The 20,905-nt window shown below is 36.3% G+C and overlaps 6 protein-coding genes across 6 annotated transcripts; 3 read left to right on the forward strand and 3 right to left on the reverse strand.

The window, feature by feature from the left end:
- Window positions 1-3,035: 3,035 nt before the first annotated feature.
- Window positions 3,036-6,998, forward strand: LOC108815131 (AP2-like ethylene-responsive transcription factor BBM2). The gene is made up of 9 exons (XM_056990242.1): window positions 3,036-3,261; window positions 3,697-4,102; window positions 4,331-4,413; window positions 4,529-4,537; window positions 4,646-4,734; window positions 4,906-4,979; window positions 5,166-5,216; window positions 5,316-5,392; window positions 5,514-6,998. The coding sequence occupies exons 1-9, from the start codon at window positions 3,036-3,038 to the stop codon at window positions 6,209-6,211; spliced, it is 1,713 nt and encodes a 570-aa protein (XP_056846222.1). The 3' UTR covers window positions 6,212-6,998.
- Window positions 6,999-9,650: 2,652 nt separating this feature from the next.
- LOC108830990 (ADP,ATP carrier protein ER-ANT1) lies at window positions 9,651-10,054 on the forward strand (the record flags this gene model as incomplete). Its single annotated transcript, XM_056990880.1, is given in 3 exon segments — window positions 9,651-9,680; window positions 9,769-9,999; window positions 10,001-10,054. Coding segments are annotated over 3 exon segments (315 nt in total), but the record flags the coding sequence as incomplete, so codon positions are not given.
- A 119-nt stretch (window positions 10,055-10,173) lies between these two features.
- LOC108830992 (uncharacterized) lies at window positions 10,174-11,357 on the reverse strand. The gene is made up of 3 exons (XM_018604550.2): window positions 10,824-11,357; window positions 10,669-10,754; window positions 10,174-10,588 (listed from the first exon to the last, which is right to left on the reverse strand). The coding sequence occupies exons 1-3, from the start codon at window positions 11,314-11,316 to the stop codon at window positions 10,292-10,294; spliced, it is 876 nt and encodes a 291-aa protein (XP_018460052.2). The 5' UTR covers window positions 11,317-11,357; the 3' UTR covers window positions 10,174-10,291.
- A 1,325-nt stretch (window positions 11,358-12,682) lies between these two features.
- LOC108817706 (2-hydroxyacyl-CoA lyase) lies at window positions 12,683-14,676 on the forward strand. The gene is made up of 2 exons (XM_018590465.2): window positions 12,683-14,170; window positions 14,252-14,676. Exons 1-2 carry the CDS (start codon window positions 12,767-12,769, stop codon window positions 14,564-14,566), a joined length of 1,719 nt encoding a protein of 572 aa, XP_018445967.1. The 5' UTR covers window positions 12,683-12,766; the 3' UTR covers window positions 14,567-14,676.
- Window positions 14,677-14,854: 178 nt separating this feature from the next.
- Window positions 14,855-16,183, reverse strand: LOC108817707 (DNA ligase 6). The gene has a single exon (XM_018590466.2). It carries the CDS (start codon window positions 15,774-15,776, stop codon window positions 15,258-15,260), a length of 519 nt encoding a protein of 172 aa, XP_018445968.1. The 5' UTR covers window positions 15,777-16,183; the 3' UTR covers window positions 14,855-15,257.
- A 773-nt stretch (window positions 16,184-16,956) lies between these two features.
- LOC108814697 (uncharacterized) lies at window positions 16,957-17,855 on the reverse strand. Its single transcript, XM_018587315.2, has one exon. The coding sequence runs from the start codon at window positions 17,709-17,711 to the stop codon at window positions 17,163-17,165; it is 549 nt and encodes a 182-aa protein (XP_018442817.1). The 5' UTR covers window positions 17,712-17,855; the 3' UTR covers window positions 16,957-17,162.
- Between the last annotated feature and the right edge of the window lie 3,050 nt (window positions 17,856-20,905).

Genomic DNA, 20,905 nt, shown 5'->3' on the forward strand with positions numbered 1-20,905 from the left:
AATAGGTCTGATGTGGAAGGGAAATACAAGGAACTCGCCCGCTTTAACCGGGGGAACCAAAATAAAGAAGCTTTTTCTTGTTATTATATGAAAAGTTGAAATTTTATGGTATTTATGAATAAAAATACTATATGACAATGACATTGGCTGGTGCAAATATTGCAATGTGACAATGTTATGGGTTTTCGTACGCTCAGGCAGACTCTTGCAGACCCTCATCATTTCCACATTCGTCTTTACATTCCCAAAAAGAAAAACATGGTATATAGTATATATATCTTTAGTAAGAAGAAACATGATAGCTTCAGAAGAGTTCACACTAATTGGACGAATGTTTTTGACATCTGATTTGATTGTTCATAAATGGAATCAATAAATTGAATGGTTTCGCAATTCCAATTCATGTTTTTTATTCGATCTCAAGAAACCATGATTTTGATTAATTGATTTTGCAAATTTACAATTATTTAAGCTCTTCCACATATAAAAACGTTTATGTTATCAATATAATCCAACAGATGACAAAAAAAAAACTCTTCCACATTTAGCATATTTGCTTGTGTCATTGTGTACCCTTTCACGGTACTACTAATCATAGTCTATATGTAATAATTAAGAAATTAAGATTATGTGAACCAGATTTTTTAGTCTCATAAATTTACTGTTAAAACATTTTCTTTGTAGTCTAATTTAAACATTATAGCATTGTCGTTTAGGATATAAGTATGGAAAGCACTATAAACTCGGAATATATAGGAATCCTAAAACCTAATATTTGAAAGAATTAATTAAGGAGACCTCTTGATTAACTAAACATAGTGGCTTATACGACTAGACTTTATCATATATACAGGTTACTAATGTGTTGTGTGTGTATACATGTATGTATATCTCTGTGTAAATAGTAAAAATGTGCATGCAGATGCACGAGTAAAAGGTATTGGGTGGAAGAATGGTAGAGCGGAACACTTGCACTTAATAATATACTGACAAATATCTCAAACTCATCCATCTAACTTTTAATAATGTTTTCCTCTTCTGCATCTTCTTTTGCTTTTGTTTCTTACCACTTTTAAGTCTATCTCATTTTTTACTTACTTCAAGATTTTCTTTGGTCACACGCTCTTGTCAGTTGTATATATCTTCATCTACAGGTGTCTCCTTTAATTTCAGATGGAATCTACAGGTTTTTCTCAGTTCAATAAATTACCTAACGAATTATTTGAGGAATGGGTACCCCTTTGTATCGTTTGGTTTTGTCAAGTAGTAATCGTTTTGCAAAAAACTTTAACACCATCCGGTATTTCGTTTTTATTTCTGAATTTCTGATTAGCATTACTAATACATGCAGTGAATCTTATCCAAAAACACACATGCAGTGAGGTTTGTAGTGAATGATAGATATGCTTTAGAACTATATAACTTTCTTATTTCTGTCAATTTTAATATTTTCCGTACAAAGTAAGTAAATAACGCTTCTTTGATAGCGATCAGAAAATTTTAACCGTACATCGGAAGTGTAAGAAGTTTTTAATTTGTAGATCCACTAACTGGTTTTAGTGTTTAAATAATTGGTGCCAAAGGTTTCGGGGTTATAACATATATAAGAAAAATTGAGAAAATAATATAGTATGGGTTTGTAGGTACGAGGCAATTCTCAAACGTGTGTTGGAGGTGTGTTAGAAATTGCAGGCATAATAAATGGAGGAAGAAAATTAAATTATAAAATAGAGAAAGAGAATCCATTTAACCGGGCTTCGTAGCCTGGTGGTAATGGAACCTCGGCTGAGGTGCCCGCCACCCAGCTTCGAAACCCGGCCACAGCGATTTAACATCCTTACTGCTGGGGCGCTGGACCCCTTCGGGGGATATTTGGGAAAGTGGCTGCCCAGACACCAGAGATATCAAAAAAAAAAGTCCAAAAAAAAAGTTGTATAAACATTTGAAAGATTATCAATCCATGCACATGCTCACTATCGTTTAATTGATCCATGTGTATACCCTATTTTCTCCTCCCTAATTACTCTAGTTCCCCTAGATCATTTATAACTCGATATTAACCGGATAAGCTCAACTACTTTACTTTCATCGCTTAGGATGCACATCTCTAGCATCCCCTACTAGTCGTCCACATCTTATGTGATTGGATTAATGCTCGGTATTAAGTAATTTATTTACTTTTTGTTTTTTGCGTTTACTGTGTTTATAGTTGGAGGAGGGAGGGAATCAGATTTTTTTTCTTGTACCACAGCCACTAGACATTATTTGTTTTTGTTAAATATTATTTAAGTTTATCGCTACTATTTTCAAAAGCTAGGACAAAATAACAACAATAAAATAGTATGACATATTGCAATTTTGTAAAAGTTATTAGTATGGCTGAGAAATGTCATCGTATCTGATAAAGAGCACATACGAAGCGGATTACATACTATTAGTCATGTAGTTCAAGTACCAGCAGCACAAAAACCATGAATCTTTGAAGTCACGTTTGGAAGAAAACGCCAAACGCAATCGCTCACTCGGTCATAGGTTCACACATACACATGTCTCTCACAGACACAGCATTATTGGTCATAATTCGACAGCGAGCGAGTTTGATTTTACTATTGGTCCTCGAGTTACACTTTTTTTGTCCCTACAGTTTACACTTGACATCGCTTCAAGAGAGATTTGAAAGGGTTTTTAGCTGATTAATTCAAATGCTATTAAACCAAATTGAAATCACGAGATTAGGCAGCGAATTACATTACCATCCCCCACCATTCAAACCGACCAATACATCTCCACATTTTTCAAGTAAATAACTTTTTTTTTGTTCCTTCTGAATTTAATTAAAATTCTTTTATATGAATGCGCATTATATGTCGCCTCGGAAGAAATGAAACATCATATCTTTGACTTTTCTTCTTCTTCTTGTTCATCTCCCTTCATTAAGACCAAAACCTTTCTCTCCTCCTCTTCATGCATGAACCCTAACTAATAAGTTCTTCTTCTCTTACCTTTCACAACTCGTTGGATCATTCTAAAACTCGATGAATAATAACTGGTTAGGCTTTTCTCTCTCTCCTTATGAACAAAATCACCACCGTCAGGAAGTCGACTCTTCCACCCCCATAACCGCCGTAGATGTCACGGGGGAGTTCTGCTACAATCTGACCGCTGCCTCCGATGGGACTTCAGCCGTTCAAACATCGTTTCCTTCTCCCTTCGGTGTCGTCCTCGATGCCTTCACAAGAGACACCAATAGTCACTCCCGAGGTTATTGTTTCAGTATTACTTATTTTATTATGTTAAGTTTTCCACTTCTTCCAATGCGTAGAACAAAGACCAAGACTCACGCACGCACGTAGCCCTATTTTGTATTTTTTTCTTTCTCGGGCTAATTTATCGATTTCATTTCTTTTGAGGATATCCATGTGTGGGTTTTGGTGTTTGCTACTTCGCTCAAATCTCATCAAACAAAACATATTTGTCAATTATATATAGATATGAAGTGAAATTTGACATTATTTCCTTTATTCAGTATCATAATATGATCACATAATAAATACTTTTAATTTTTATAGTTTATCAATCTTACGATTGATGGGTATAATAAGCAAGTACCCATTTCGTGTAGTTTAGATCGGTGATGAAAATTAAAAGCAACAAACCATGCTAAGATAGAACATTTTGACTCTTTTTTCTTTATAGATTGGGACATCAATGGTAGTGCATGCAATAACATCCACAATAATGAGCAAGATGGACCAAAGCTTGAGAATTTCCTCGGCCGCACCACCACGCTTTACAACATCAACGAAAACGGTGGCGATGGAAGCGGAGGTTATGGAGAAGACGACGGTAGTGGTGGCTCACTAGGCCTTTCGATGATAAATACATGGCTGAGGAATCAACCCGTGGCTAATGTTGATAATCAAGAAAATGGAAATGGCGCAAGAGGCCTGTCCCTCTCAATGAACTCAACTACTTCTTGTGATAGCAACAACGACAACAATAGTATTGTTGTTGCCCAAGGGAATGATAGCGTAGAAGCTGCACCGAAGAAAACTATTGAGAGTTTTGGACAGAGAACGTCTATATACCGCGGTGTTACAAGGTGCCCTTCGTTTATTTAATTACAATGTGCTTGAATCGTGATTTTGTTGGTAAAGTCTTTGACATTCTAATGGCTCTGTTGGGAAGTGCTACGGAATGTTCCTTGATAGTATATATATATCAAAAGAGAGACTGTTATTGTGGTATATAAGCTAATTAATTATGTAGTATTACATATGTCATATATGGTTTGTTCTTGATGACATCTATGTTTGTATTAAATGATCAGGCATCGGTGGACAGGAAGATACGAGGCACATTTATGGGATAATAGTTGCAAAAGAGAAGGCCAAACTCGCAAAGGAAGACAAGGTATATAATTCAATCTACGATAATTTGATCATTTTCATACACTATTTACTCTCCAACTAATCAAGTTTATTTTCCCTGTGCTATCAAAATTTGCACCTGGTGGTTGTCTTCTCAGTTTATTTGGGTAAGTAGTTTATTATAAATTGGATAAAGTTATGATGAAAAAATAATATAATCTTTTAATAATATAAGTAAATCTATAATCTAATTCATTTGTTATGTGATCACACAGGAGGTTATGACAAAGAAGAAAAAGCAGCTAGGGCTTATGATTTAGCCGCTCTCAAGTATTGGGGAACGACCACTACTACTAACTTCCCCGTAAGTTAATCAATGCAGTACAAGATCTCATAACTTCTGACCAGTTTTATTCTTTTGGTCTTATTATATAATACGGTTATTTATAAGATATTACCTTATTACTAATTGCCATGTTTATATCGTTACATTTATATTACAATAAAAAGTAGTTTTGGTTGATATAATGTGCAGATGAGCGAATATGAGAAAGAGGTAGAAGATATGAAGCACATGACGAGGCAAGAGTATGTTGCCTCTCTGCGCAGGTATATAATGGACTGCTGAATTTATTGCATATGACATCTATTATTATACAATCACATCATAGTATTATATGAAGAACCCATCACACTCACGTATATATTTTGAAAATATTTCCGTATTCACGTCAAATAATCAGTATAAACCAATATATATATATATATATATATAATATACATTTAAATATGCAGGAAAAGTAGTGGTTTCTCTCGTGGTGCATCGATTTATCGTGGAGTAACAAGGTATTCATTTAGAGAGAACGAATCCTATTTTGTTACGTATATATAGTAATAAAATATCACTTTTCATATAACAAATATTTCTTCTAATGGGTCCAAAAGACATCACCAACATGGAAGATGGCAAGCTAGGATAGGAAGAGTCGCCGGTAACAAAGACCTCTACTTGGGAACTTTTGGTAAATTTATTTCTCTCTTAATTACTAAACTTCACAGTTCATTATCAAATCTATAGCAGTGATATTATAAACTAAAAACTATAACATATGTCTAAGTAAGTTGTACGTATTAAATATGAAGGCACACAAGAAGAAGCTGCTGAGGCATACGACATTGCGGCCATCAAATTCAGAGGATTAACCGCAGTGACTAACTTCGACATGAACAGATACAACGTTAAAGCAATCCTCGACAGCCCTAGTCTTCCTATTGGCAGCGCCGCGAAACGTCTCAAGGAAGCTAACCATACGGTTCCAAGTATGATGAGGATCAGAAACAACGTTTCAGAGAGTGAGAACAATGGTAGCGGTTGGCAAAACGTTGCGGTTCAGCATCATCAGAGAGTAGATTTGAGCTTATTGCAGGGACATCAAGAGAGTTACAATGGTTATTACAACGGAGGAAACGTGTCTTCGGAGAGTGCTAGGGCGTGTTTCAAACAAGAGGAGGATCAGCACCGTTTCTTGACTAATATCAATCATCATAGCTCTGCTACGGATGATTCGGTTACTGTTTGTGGAAATGTAGCTGGTTATGGTGGTTATCAAGGATTTGCAGCCCCGGTTAACTGCGACGCCTACGCTGGTGCTGAGATTGCTTATACCGCAAGAAACCAGTTTTACTTTGCTCAGCAACAGCATCAGATCCAGCAGTCGCCAGAAGGAGATTTTGCAGCGGCGATGTCGAATAATGTTGGCTCTAATATGTACTTCCATGGGGAAGGTGGTGGTGGCGGTGGAGAAGGAGCTCCGACGTTTACAGTTTGGAACGACACTTAAAAATCATTGGCAAAGATCTTTTAGTTGTATGCGTTGTGTGTTGGTGATACTTTTGATTCTGTTTAGTTGTTTTTTTTCTTCTTGGTAAGATTTTTTAAGACTTAGATTTAGTTTCCATTAGTTTGGATAAATTTTCAGATTAAAGATCACTTTTGTCTTTTTTTTTCCTGTCTAATACAGAAAAGTTTTCATAAATTTAGATACTACGTAACGTAGTACTAATCAGGGCCCTATATGATCTTTCTCCTTATTTTTTTTATTGTTTTATCTGCAACATTGGCCCAAGAAACTTACAAACTGGCAAGCAAAGTGGTGTACTTCCCTTTTAGGAAAGCACATTTGGGAGTTTCGTCACAGCATTGTTCATGTCTATCAATGCATTGAGCATTGAGGAATGGTGGAGAAACGAGCAGTACTGGGTCATTGGAGGAATCTCAGCTTATATCTGTGAGGTTGTACAAGGTCTCCTCTAAATCACAGCAGCTTTGACACAAAATTTACAGTGACATCAAAAACAACAGATGACGATGACTTTGGATAACTTGTACGCATTCAAAATGGACAACTCGGATTGTCCCTCGGACAACATTCTTGATCATAAACATTGTCGGAGTTGTTGCATGCATCTCAGATGCTATGAACAATGGATATCAGTCTTGGGGACGTCTGTTTGGTAAACTCTTTCTTCTCCTTTTGGATCATTGTTCATCTCTACCCATTCCTCATAAAGGTCTCCGGCAACTCTGTCACCGGAAAATCCATGGATGCGCTTACGTCGTTTCACCAATCAACGGTAAAGTCAAAATCATTTATATCTTCGATATACTCTTCTTTTATGTTGATGAATCACTTTCTGATCGATGTATTTTTTTTGGGATTAGCATCGAATGCCAATAAAGTGGTCAGTGGTCTGATGAGAGACATTTTGCCCAACTCTCTGTTCAGAATCTTGACAGCTTAATCACTAGCATTTGCTTAGAGCGGATGTTTAGTCCCTTTAATACCATACTTTCTTGCTGAAGAGGATGGTCATAGAAAATGTTTTGGCTACGTTCAGTTTGATGCACAACAATCTGCTGTAGCCGCTTGTCGTGCCTTCCATGGCTCCATGGTCCATTGTAAAAAACTATAGTTTAAACTGCATTCACTTCTGTCTTTTGAAGCATTGTTTCTTATACTTTGTGTGTTTCATGCTCTCAAGTTTGTAGATAGGTTCATTGAGATAGATCAAATTAGCAGCCATGTCAGCAGAAAATCAAGAATCTCCACCAAAATCAATTGTTGTTGGAGTTGCTGAGTGTGAAGAAGATAATTTCAATAGGATGAAGAAATATCGTGAAGTACAACCGCTGCACTATATGCAAGCTACTCTTATCCCTTCGCTACTTTAGTTGTCTCATCTATGGAAGACATGCAATGCTCTCATGTCCTTGCTCCAGCTTGTTATATGATCAATCATATAAGATGCTGATTCAACACCAGAGAATGGATACTTGAGTAATTTCTTTTGGATCACTCAAATTGTTACATGTCATGTCTAAACACTATAAACACTCTAATCTTTTGTAGGTGGGTACTGTGGATGCTAATGGTACGCCCACTTTTCACTACTGGTTCACTCTTATTGTGGTTTTCTGTGATATAGAAAACTGCATGGTACCAGCTAGTAGGTTCTTTTCTTTGTACAAGAATTGTACCAGAGTGGAATACATTTTTCCCTCTAAACACCCACCAGAAACAAGCCAGTGATAGAGATAACATTTCTCTCCAAGTCCATAAGTGTTGAAGCAAAATCTTCATCATTACTTGTAAGGAGTTTGTTACGGCTCTCCTTATATCTTACTATGATGAAGATTTTGCTTCGACACTTATGGACTTGGAGAGAAATGTTCACAACACCATGGTAGCTTACAATGAGGGTTATGTGTATGAGCTGATGAGTTACATTTATACTCAAATCTTATGGAGAGAACTTCTCCAGTTCTGAAGAGTTTACTTCGGTTTGTAATGGCTTTATTTTGGACATCAAAACATAAAAAATAACAAAAAAAGTTGATGATTATTAATATCTGTATTTTTCACTCTATCTTTCTCATATCTATCTTATTAAATTAGAAGTATCTTTAGGAATTGTTTGAAAACATGGATAATAATAAAAGAGGATTATAATGTTGTTTGAAAACATAAATAGTAGTATATTAAAGAAAAAAATAATGAACTTATGTTATTAAAAAAAAATTAGAAATCTATTACATTATATTAAAACGTAATGAGCTTTATGTTACTTGATATACATATTTCAAATCAAAATAATAATTTAAAATTTATCTATATCAAAAATTCATTTGAAAATATACATATATTCAAAAATTGAGATTGCATCTTAGTCTCTAACTCTTTCAGTCTTTCCTCATTTTAGTTTTTCTTCTTTATGTTATGATTGCATTATTATTTTGCATATCTTGAAAAGGGTTCAAGATGCCTGACAATTCCATGTCCAAAGACACTGCTTATCAAGTAATCAGTGATGAATTGATGGCAACCCCAGGCTTAATCTAGCATCCTTTCATCCTTTTTCACCACTTAATGTCCTGTCACTACCGAGCTCCATGTTTGTTTTCCATGTTGTAATAAATCTTCATTCGCGTGTTTTTTTCCGTCTTTTCCATGCTCCCTTTTGGAGAAGACATGGCTGCTATTGGGTGCGGAACTGTTGGTTTATTAGAGGCTGTAATGCTTGCCGGTTAAGCTTTCAAAAGAATAATTCTAACATTAGTTTACTGATAATCCTAACATTAGTTTGTGTATATTAGCTTATATATTGGGGGCATAGACATTTCTAGCTCTGCTTCAGATGATTCGGTTACTGTTTGTGGGAATTTCCTTGGTTATCAAGGATTTGCAGCCCCGGTTAACTGTGATACTTTCCCTACTGCTGAGATTTACGTATATTCAGCAGTCGCCTGAAGCAGATTTTTCAGCGGTAATGTCGAATAATGTTGGCTCTAATATGTACTACCATGGAGAAGGGGCTCCAACGTTTACAGTTTGGAACGACAATTAGAAAAAAATAGTTGAAAGATCTTCGTTTTATGCGTTGTTGTGTTGGTGAATGGGAGAACGGTTGAGAAACGAGCAGTTATGGGTCATTGGAGCAATCTCAGCTCAGCTCTTTTGCCGGTTGGACAAGGCCCTCTCAAAATCTTGGCACTTAGCAGGCATTGGCACAAACTTCAGAGTCACGTCAAAAGCAACAGATGATGATGAATTTGGAGAAATTTAAGCATTCAAATAGACAACTCTCTGCCTATCCCTCCGACAACAGTCTTGATCGCATAAGGATAGCTCTTGTCGGAAAACCCGAGAAATTCTCTAGAGATTTCATGATGGGAGGTGCAGCAGCCATCGTTGCCAAACCTATTGGGATGTATAAAAAATAAAACCTATTGTTTTAGTCGGTTCCTTAGAGGTAAATATCATCTTTTCTATGTTATCATTTGCTTAATCTAAAGAGCAAACGATAGTTACAAAAAATGGTTGCTTTGAGTTTGTGGCAGGGGAACTTCTTGGCTAGCTTTTTATTGGGTTGGAGCATTACTACCTCTGCAGGCGTCATTGCTTACCCTTTTAACACAGTTAGGAGGAGAATGATGCTTACATCAGGACAGCCTGTGAAGTACAGGAACGCTGTTCACGCATTGAGAGAGATAGTGAAGTGTGAAGGGTTCTTTCCGCTGTATAAAGTAGTTGCTGCCAACATGCTTCTTGGAGTAGCAGGAGCAGGAGTGCCTTGCAGGATACGATCAGCTTCACCGTATTGCTTATACGCATTGGGTTCAGTAGTTACAATGGAAACACAGGTCAAGAAAGAAAAGATGAGTAAAACACCAAGAAGTCCCACTTACATCCCAATGTGTTGCGTTTATTATTAACAGAGAAACTCTGAATCATTTAACGGTTTAAACAGATGAAAATTGTTGATAATTCTTGTGATGAAAAAGATAAAATTTATTTGAAAGCTTTTTGATGATTCAAACACAAAATAAAAGGATGAAGACTTTGCAGTGGTGGTGGTGGTCCTTAAGCGAGGAGCCAGAAGTTTCTGTGGCGTTTGGTGGTGATTAAGTAACCACCGTGCTTGCGCTTCTTTGGTTTAACAGCTATAGTCATGCAAGAAGCGTTTTCGAGACAGTATTTGAGAACGCCGGCGTGTCCACGGCGTCTCTTCCAAGCCCATCTCTTCAGTAGCCTCCATACAGGAGGCTTCTTCTCTTGTCCAACCACTAGAAGACTCACTTGTTGTTTCTTTGCTTCTTCAACAATCTTTGCTCCTTTCTCTTTGTCCTTCCCTTCTAGCCTCCTTATCTCCACCTCTATCTGTCATACATTAGACAAATCTACATAACAATATCTCTAATTACTCACATCTATAACAAACAAGTGAGAGTGAAACTCACCCCTGGTCGTTTTGTTTGGGACAGTTTCTTCAGAGTATGGACTAGTTCATCAGTTTTCACCTCGCGTTTTCGGTTCTTCCTTTTGCCTAAAACCAAAACTTCATTAATCCAAAACAAACAAACAAGAAGATGTATATAAAAAGAAGAAGAAGGACCTTTTGTGAATGGTTTTGCAAAATAAAGCAGAAAAAGAGTGTCTTGTGGTTGTAAGGTATGTGTTATAGCCCACTCCAAAGCTCCCGTGGAAGCAAGGGCTTTATCCACAACCACCATTACTCTGTTTCCGCCTTCGCTCTCCTCCTCCTTAACCGCCTCAACCGCTACTACCGCCTCTTTCTTCCCTTCTCCGCCTCCATTCTTAAAGCTTTTGCAATCATCTTGTACTTGTTCCTCTTCTATTTCTTCTTTCAGTATTATTACCTTGACGATCTCTTCTTCTTGTTTGTCTTCAGTCTCTTCACTTTGGTTGTTTTGGACGACTTTGCTTTCTTCTCCTGTTGATCCAGCATCATCGGCATTTTGGCCAAGAAACTCGATTCTTTGGTCTCTCTCTATGGAACTCGAGTCAGGTTTGAACCTAATCGACGGTGAGTTGATCCGGACTCGTCGTAGACTCAGCTTGGCTGATTTCTTGAGCGATCTCGCCATGTTTTTTGTTACAAAAAAAAAACTCAAAAATGGAGTAATGATTCTGCAACGACTAACTTTTGGTTATTGAATGTGTTGAGCGTATTGTATATATGAATATACGTGAGGACGAATTTAGAAGACGTGCGTGCCACTGTGTTGATTGTTAATGGTTCCACACGTTGCTTGTTATTAAACAATATCTTATATGTTTTCTTGAGTTCAAGTCTATGTTGTAAAAAAAAAGTTCAAGTCTATTTAGGTTCCACTTTGATTTTTTTGTTTAAAACTGTATTTGAATTGGAGGTATGGAGTTAGAATATCCGAAAGTCTATCCATGCTGCTGCATGGACCATGCAGATCAGTAAAATAATTTTAGGATTTTAGGATTTTACTATCGTTTGAGAAAATATGTTTGTGTCATTGTGTCTCTCTAGAGTCGCGTGTAAGATCATGTATCTGATCTTTAGGTGGCTTTTTGTTCAGTCGTGGTCAAAATCCTCCACCTTTGTGTAGAAGCACAAATCCAATTTCGAATTGTTTTACTTTTGCTAACTATGGTGGCAACTGGCAAACCTCATAGACTAATTCAATCAATCATCATGAGTGAGGGACACAAGTTGTCACCAGAACAATGTTTTCAAACATTAACAAGAGTATACAAACCAAAACGAACTTAGTAATTTTTCTTATCATAAAAAAAAAAAAATTCTTATCATTTTATCACATTCGAATCAATTATTGAAAAGATTAGGTGAGGAGGCTATGCTAGTGACCAAAGATATGCATACAGTACCACCCATTTTTTATTTAAAGTTTGTTTGTACAACTCAAAAAGTTGATAGACTTAATGGATAGTTTGGTGATAATTATATTGAATTTACTATTGGTATTAGATAATCTTTCTCATAATAAAGCATAATAACTAATGTTTTAAAAACCAAATCGAAAATTGAATGGTTCAATATAATTTAATCGGATCAAACCAAATTCAGTAATCTAGTTTAATATTTTTAAAATATATAAATTTAAAAATAAAATTAGTAAATATGATACATAATTAAAATATAAAACATTATATACATAAATTTTATTTTGTTCATTTAATTGGTTTATAATTTTTAATTGTTTTCAATAATTTTAAGTTCTAATCTGACTAGTTAACTGGTTTATGCGAATAAGTTATTTTAACTAATCTGGTTCAGTGATGGTTGAACCTGCTATATTGTTTATAAAAAGGTGATAAATAACACATTTTTTTATTTGAATAAAATTGCTAAACAAGCGAAGAAACGACTGTGTTTAAAATTAGTACTAATTGACACTTCATGCAAAAACAGACTACCACTAATCAGATAACTACAGTGACAAATCGAAAGCCTTAATATAAAGAGACTCTCTAAGTAAAATGAGAAAGCAAGTTTGAGCTCAATCCAACAAAATATCTGTAACCAAAAAAAAAAGAAAAATTATGGCGGAGGATTCAGCAGCCACTCCACCGTCGTCAATAGACGGCAACGCCCTCGTCGCCAAATCCCTATCCCACCTCGGCGTCACGCACATGTTCGGCGTCGTCGGGATCCCCGTCACCTCCCTAGCCACCCGCGCCATGTCTCTCGGCATCCGCTTCATCGCCTTCCACAACGAGCAGTCCGCCGGTTACGCCGCCTCCGCGTACGGCTACCTCACCGGAAAGCCCGGGATCCTCCTCACCGTCTCGGGCCCGGGCTGCGTCCACGGCCTCGCGGGGCTCTCCAACGCCTGGGCCAACACGTGGCCGATGGTGATGATCTCCGGCTCCTGCGACCAGCGTGACGCCGGGCGCGGCGATTTCCAGGAGCTCGATCAGATCGAGGCCGTCAGGGCCTTCTCGAAGCTCTCGGAGAAGGCGAGGGACGTCCGCGAGATCCCCGATTGCGTTTCTAGGGTTCTGAATCGGGCCTTATCGGGTCGACCCGGCGGGTGTTATCTGGATCTTCCCTCTGACGTGTTGAGGCAGAGGATCGTTGAGTCCGAGGCGGATGATCTGGTGAGTAAAGTGGGAGGAACGCACGTGACGAAGGCACGTGCTTCATTAAGATCTGAGATTGAATCTGCGGTTGAGATTCTGAGGAAAGCTGAGAGGCCGTTGATCGTGTTCGGTAAAGGAGCCGCGTATTCGAGAGCGGAGGATGAGTTGAAGAAGCTCGTGGAGCTCACGGGGATACCGTTCCTCCCTACTCCGATGGGGAAAGGCTTGCTGCCGGACACGCACGAGCTTTCGGCGACGGCGGCGAGGTCGCTTGCGATCGGGAAATGCGACGTCGCTTTGGTGGTTGGAGCTAGGCTGAACTGGCTTCTACACTTCGGGGAGGCTCCGAAATGGTCTAAAGATGTGAGCTTTGTGCTTGTTGATGTCTCCGAGGAGGAGATCGAGCTGAGGAAGCCTCGGTTGGGGATCGTCGGGGATGCTAAGACGGTGGTGGGTTTGTTGAACAGAGAGATAAAGGACGATCCTTTTTGTCTCGGGAAGACGAATCCGTGGGTGGAGGCTATCTCCAAGAAGGCGAAAGAGAACGGGGAGAAGATGGAGACGCAGCTCGCGAGAGATGTGGTTCCTTTCAACTTCTTGACTCCTATGAGGATCATCAGAGACGCGATCTTGGCGGTGGAAGGACCGAGTCCTGTTGTGGTGTCGGAAGGAGCTAATACGATGGATGTGGGAAGATCTGTTTTGGTTCAGAGAGAGCCGAGGACGAGGCTCGATGCAGGGACTTGGGGGACAATGGGTGTTGGTTTGGGTTATTGTATTGCTGCCGCCGTTGCTTCTCCTGATCGGCTTGTTGTCGCTGTTGAAGGTGACTCTGGTTTTGGATTCAGCGCCATGGAAGTTGAGGTAGTAACGCAGTAATTATTACCTCTATATAATGTGTGGACTTGTCTTTTTGTCTGAGTATTTTGAATATTGGTGATGCAGACATTGGTTCGATACAATCTTGCTGTGGTGGTGATAGTTTTCAACAATGGTGGTGTCTATGGAGGTGACAGGAGGAGTCCTGAAGAGATCTCGGGTCCTCATAAAGAAGATCCAGCACCAACATCGTTTGTTCCAAATGCAGGGTATCACAAGCTTATTGAAGCTTTTGGAGGCAAAGGGTATATAGTGGGTACGCCCGATGAGCTTAAGTCCGCTCTCTCTGAGTCCTTCGCTGCGAGAAAGCCTGCGGTGGTTAATGTTATTATAGATCCTTTTGCCGGTGCTGAGAGTGGGAGGTTGCAGCACAAGAACTAGAAGCTCTTATGGTGTGTAAATGTTGAAGTTATATTGTTGGAACAAAAACGTTTAAGCATTTTCGTTTTTCACTATTACCAAATTTGAATAAAAAACACCGTTTCTCGTTCTTCCTTGGATGTTGAAGTATACTGCGCATGTTTTATCTTTAATTGAGTCTGTGAAGAACACAGAACAGAAGACAATATGAGACCAGGTTTTAAGATAGTGGAAACATATCCTATAGATTGTAGCTGAACCATGATATTGAGGATAGAAAGTTCTATTTTGTTAGCCTTATAACAGTAATAGTATGAATTATCTCTGAAATTGTAGCGATGCTAATGAGTTTAACTTAAATCAAAAACTGGATTAAGTAACAGACGTTCATTACCAGAACTAAGATCAGGAAATGAAAAGCAGGAACCAGATAACGTTCAAATGCAATGAATGCTCTTTGGAATCTACACTAACTCAAAAACTGATAACTCTGCAACTGAATGGCAATCTTTCCCCCTTTATATGATTATAGCTTCCGCAAAGAGGCCAGTGGAGAAAACACCAAAGCTCCTTACAATGCAAAAACGTGCCAGAGCAAGATGTCCATACGATTAAACAATTATAATCCACGATTCATTGCTCCCTGTAGATCTTCCAAGATTCTTGATGCAGTAAGAAGTATTACTTCCAAAATGTTGTTAAAACGCGCTTCTTAAGTCTTGGTATCATCTGAAGGAACCTTGTTGAAGAACTTAGTAATCGAAGCTTGCTTTGGACCTGCAGATTCAAACTTAGAAAAAGCTTTTCCTTTCTTCTTTGGTTTGGCTTTGGTCTTTCTGTTCCTTTTCACAGGAGAAAGGCTGCTCTTCTGTGAACTAGTCATGCTCTTAAGCTTAAGAAACTGCGATGACTGACAACTTTTTTCATCTCGCTCGGTTTCACAGTTTAGAAGCTCCAGTTTCGAAACAAGTGCTTCGTGGTTACCCGAACCAAACCCATCTCTAGAAGTGAAAGATATAACATCAGTAGGGACTTGCTCGTAGAATACAGTCTCGTGTTCGTAGAAATCATCGACTATCTCAACTACGTTCCTACACGTCCCTCTAACCATATCTGTTACTTGTTCTTGTGTAACCCATTTAGGCAAACAGTATCTAAGCTCTTCCACAATCTCATCCTTACCACAAGACCCTTGCAATGAAACCTTGTCAGCAAGATTCTCATCACCCATCTTTTAGATCTCCTCAAAAGAAGACTTGTCCTGAAGCAAAAGTATACTTCAAACTGTTCCTAACGTCACAAGCAAATCAATAGTTTCTTCCTCTCGAATAGGGTAAGACTCTTGACTTCTAAAAAGATTGACCAATGCGCTTCCTAAAACCCTAGATCGTCACCGATGTTGTTTCCATACAACACCGATTCGTTAGAAGGATAAAAATCGAACCTTTGCTAAGGGCAAACTGAATCTACGGAGAGAATCTTCCAATTGGTAGCAATCAGAAGATGTACGGCTTTGACCCACCGATTATTAAACCCACGAACAGGGGCGACCGGCGACGGCGTGGTGTCGAAGAGACCAAACCAATGCGCACGTTACGATTCGGTGGTGTTTGTACTTTTGTCGGAAAAAAAAATCTATTAAATTTATTAATTATAGTATATATAATTATTGAATTAGCTAAATAACCATAAGTTTTGGCGTGGTTAAAAGAAAAAACCATAATTTTTGGAGTGTTTTATCAAATTAGATAATAGGTTACGTATATTAATTGTTAAGATATGTGACTATCTATGTTTTTGCAATACTAAATTAAATAAATGACTATACATTAGTTTAATATTTATACAAATATGAATTTTATTAACTTAGCTCGGTGAGAATTCACAGTTCTTTTATCGAATCACTTTAATATATACAAATATATATATATATATATATACATCACTTTAATGTGAATAATACTCTGTACTAATAAATTGACATAACGGACTTAATCTATACTCCAACTAAAAATATTAACCGACATGACCAACACGACTGATTAGTATTACACATCTCTACGTGAATATGACTACTATGATTATACTATCAGGTCACAGATTCGTATATTATCTATGTTATCAACAGAAACAGTTTTATACTATTTAATTCTTTAAAATATTACTCAAAATCATCCCTGGAGATCGTTCTTTTTTTAAGATACCATCAAAGTTCATATGATAGAAAAAGAACATTAATCTGTTAACGGAAAAAGTCTTAGACGTAAATTTGAAGTTTAAATGTTCAAATGATACATAGTCGCAAGACTTGTCTGTGCTATACAACGAATAATTCCGATTACAAACTTTGAAAAGTTTATGCGTGATTTAACAATTTGAGTAAAAGTATGAAACAGAAAAAACAATTTGAGTAGCTAAAAATAATATTTCATATTAATGGACACAAAAATGAAGCGATTGATCACATGTTCATTCTCAACTAGTGTCTCTTTCTGTTCATCAATACCACAAACGAGAAACAACTTGCGCAGAGAGGATAAATGAACATAAAAATAATAAAAGAAGATAACTTAAAAAAAAAAATCTAATTTCCATTTATGTTTTGATTTTGTGTTGGTTAAGACAAAGATTCTTCAACTATAGTTTCTAACTTCGGCTTCTTAGATTTCGAAACCGAGATCCTATGCATAAACTCCGCCGCCGAAAACTCTTCTATATCTTCCAAGTTCAGCTTTGATCCCGCCGATACCATCTTGACGTCATCTTCTCCTCCGTCCGGCGAAACTCTTCCGCTGTGACAGCTTTTCACGGCTGTTCCGACACCGGAAGATTTGGTCTGGCGGTGCTGTTTCTTGGCGGCTACGAATAATCTTGCCATATCCGAAGCGTTAGCTGCTGACGTGGCACGCGACATGGGGAAAGCGATGTACACATGGCAGCCTTTGATTTGAAGATCGTCATCGGCGGCTAACGGGTTAAACTTCCGGCCGATTTTTAAAGATTTTGCGTCGACGAGGAAGAAGCTAGGAATCTCCAGCATTAGCTCGGCGGCTTTAGTCGGCTCGTGGATATGACGGACTTCGCCGTCTGGGAGAATCACTCTCGCCGCCGAAGAAGAAGAGGACGGTGTTGTTTTGCTTAGAGCTGAAGAAACGTAGTTTCCCATTACGTGAAGAAAGGTTTTGAAGTTTATTATTTGAGAGAAAAGGAGAACTTGGTTGTAAACAAGAGAAAAGAAGTGTGTTATGAGTTATGACAAGATCCAAGAAGACATGAGTGTTATATATACAAGAGAATGTTCGTGGAAGAGTACTGTTGGAAAAGTATATTATAATGTTCTTTTTTTTGTAAGGTGGAGAGACAGTTGTGCGTATACAGGTTGACATCATATGGTTGAATGCGCGTCTTTCCATTATATTATATTCAAATCTATTTTCCGTGTTTTCACTTAGTCTATGGCCATCACATTCTTTGTTTCTTCTTACCACACTTGACTATACAAGTTTTTTTTAAAAAAATGGAAGTTATAAGTTGTAAACGGCCGAAACGAAGTTTCTAACTTATTACCTATGTGACCAAATATTTGTCAACGGAAGTTACAGGTTATGCAACTTTTTTTGTGTGTTAAGAAGTTAACTATATATCCAACTGTAATCTTTATATTCCTGTATGGTTATCATCAATATTACATTACGTTTACCAAAAAATAAATCAATATTACATTACGACTACATATAGACTTACGTAACATAATGAAGTATTTAAATGGAAAAAGAAGTTACATACTAAGTATTAGTAAAGCTATGTATTACGTGAATTTGAATCCAAACTGCAGCAACAATACTAGATATCTTGGCATAATGATAACTTCATAAACTAGGTTTAGCAAAGATTTTAAAATTAGAATCATACCACGTAATATGAATCCTTATATACTAAAGCACAAGTCACATGGCCAACAAAATTTTGACATGTGTAGTTATGCTTTAAAATAATTAAAATTCAAATTAAAAGCATCATTAATACTGTTTTTTTCTCAGACGAAATTGTATTATCGGTTTCTAAATTGTTTCTCTCCAAGCCACGATCTCCACTTCTCTCTCATATAAACTGTTTTTTTTAATTATGGTAAAAATTAAATCAGTTCTTCAAGAGATGTTCATTAAAAGCTTTCTTCTACAAATCCCAGTTGTTCAGCGACGCAAAACAACTAATCCTTTAATCTCTCCTAAACTTTCAGTATTGATCTTAAATAGGTTTCTTTGTAACTTTTTCTGGATCAATTTTTTTTTTATTGTTCATTGCCTGGATTAATACTTCAAAACCCACCATCAACAATTTTTTAGATTGACATAGCGGAATACAGTCATTTTTAAATTGATACAGTCATTTGCTTGCGTCATGGATTGTGGAGGTCGAGTTTAAAATTGTGTAGAGAAGAAATTGACACTGGTGTGATTTTGGAGAATGTACGTGTATTAATGGTAATGTGTACGGAGTTCATATGAAATTTATGCTGCAAAATCAAAGTAAAATTGTAGGATAAATATTTCTATTGTATAATTTTGAAATTATTTTAATTTGCTGCAGACATATACGGGATTCTGAAGAGGCATCAAAGCTGATACTGATTTTGAAGAAGAGTTAATGGATGGTATAGGAAGGTAAATCGAAAACGTTTTAACCATTTATGTGAAATTGTTTTTTTTGGTTTAAGGTGTTTATTATCTCAAATAAAATTTTCAACTTTATTGCATCCTCTTCAATGTCAGGAAAAATAGGCATTAAATTCAGATAATCAATTTATTAAACTCAAAGGTATTTGTTACGTTCTCTTTCTCGCACATACATATAATTTCTTAACTATGCTTTCGCATCAACATATCATCTATCTTATTAAAGTAGAAGTACTTTAAGCTTTTGTTTGGTAATAGGGATAGGAATCTTTAAAAAAATTAATTGTGTTTGGTAACAAAGATAGTAGAGATTTTTTTTCCTTATTTAAATGATAGATTTAAATATTTAATGTCATTTCCTAATTTAAATAATAGATTTCTTTAATAGAATGAATCTTAACCATAATAAATTTCCTAATAGATTTTAGTTAACATTTAATATTATTCAAAATTTATTAATAAAAATAATAAAATAAAAATCACACATCAAAATCAATTTATATATCATATAAATAAAATATAAAATATTTTATTTATAAATTGTTAGTATAACACTTTTATAATATAAGTCCAATTAGTTATAAATATTAGATTTTTATATGATACACTGTGATATAATAGACGATTAAAATCACAATATAATTATTTAAAGTAATATATTAAATTTTTGTTTTAAAATGTTATACTAACAATTATGTAATACATATTATTTACATATATATATATATAATATATATATATATATATATTATCATTAGAACAAAGAAAAAAATTGAAGTGAAAGCAAATATTTATACGGCCACGGATCAAACTATAGAAATAAACACGTAAGATTTTTTTAAAACAATTTATTTTTGTTTCAAATATGTTTATATATTTTATGTATTTATAAATTATTTTATTTGTTATTAAGAATGCTAAGATTTTGGAATTGGAAAAAATTATGACTCATCTCTATATTATTTTAGTTAGGAATTTCAAATTAATATCAAAAATATTTTTTAAACTTTTAATTTTTATTATAACTACAAATGTTAATTTTCAATCTAAATTTATGTTTAAATATTACAAATATATCATTTATAAATAAAAAACTAAAAACATAAAATAAATACCCGCCCGGTTGGGAGTATGGAAGGAAGGACGCGACGCAACTTAATAGTATTATTACTTCCAGTTGATGATATGTCACAAGTTACAAGTTTGAAATGATTAGGTTTATATATATAATATTAACTAGTACTCCCTCCGTTTCAAATTATATGTCGTTCTAGAGGAAATTTTTTGTTTCAAAATAAGTGTCGTTTTCGGTTTTCAATGCAAAATTTATTGACAATATTCTCTTTTCTATTTTTCTATTGGTTGATACATGGTTATGTGTATTGGTAATAGTGTTTTTATTTTGGAAAGATGTAAAATTAAATGTTTTATTAATCTGTGTGCATAAGGTTAGAACGACATATAATATGAAACGGAGGGAGTAATAGTAATGCGAAATTAATGGTAAGATATAAAACAATAAGGTTTCTATCCACTTACATAAGTTGCGTGTGGGACCTGTCCCTCGTTTCCGTCGTACTTTCGATTTGGTTGATTGTTCTACGGAACCTTTCGTCTGATTTGGAGGATCCTTTGACTTACAGAACGACTGTTCCCCATACCCATGGGACTCTGATCTTTGCTT

The sequence above is a fragment of the Raphanus sativus genome, chromosome 7, assembly GCF_000801105.2.
Source record: "Raphanus sativus cultivar WK10039 chromosome 7, ASM80110v3, whole genome shotgun sequence".
Lineage (NCBI taxonomy): Eukaryota > Viridiplantae > Streptophyta > Magnoliopsida > Brassicales > Brassicaceae > Raphanus > Raphanus sativus.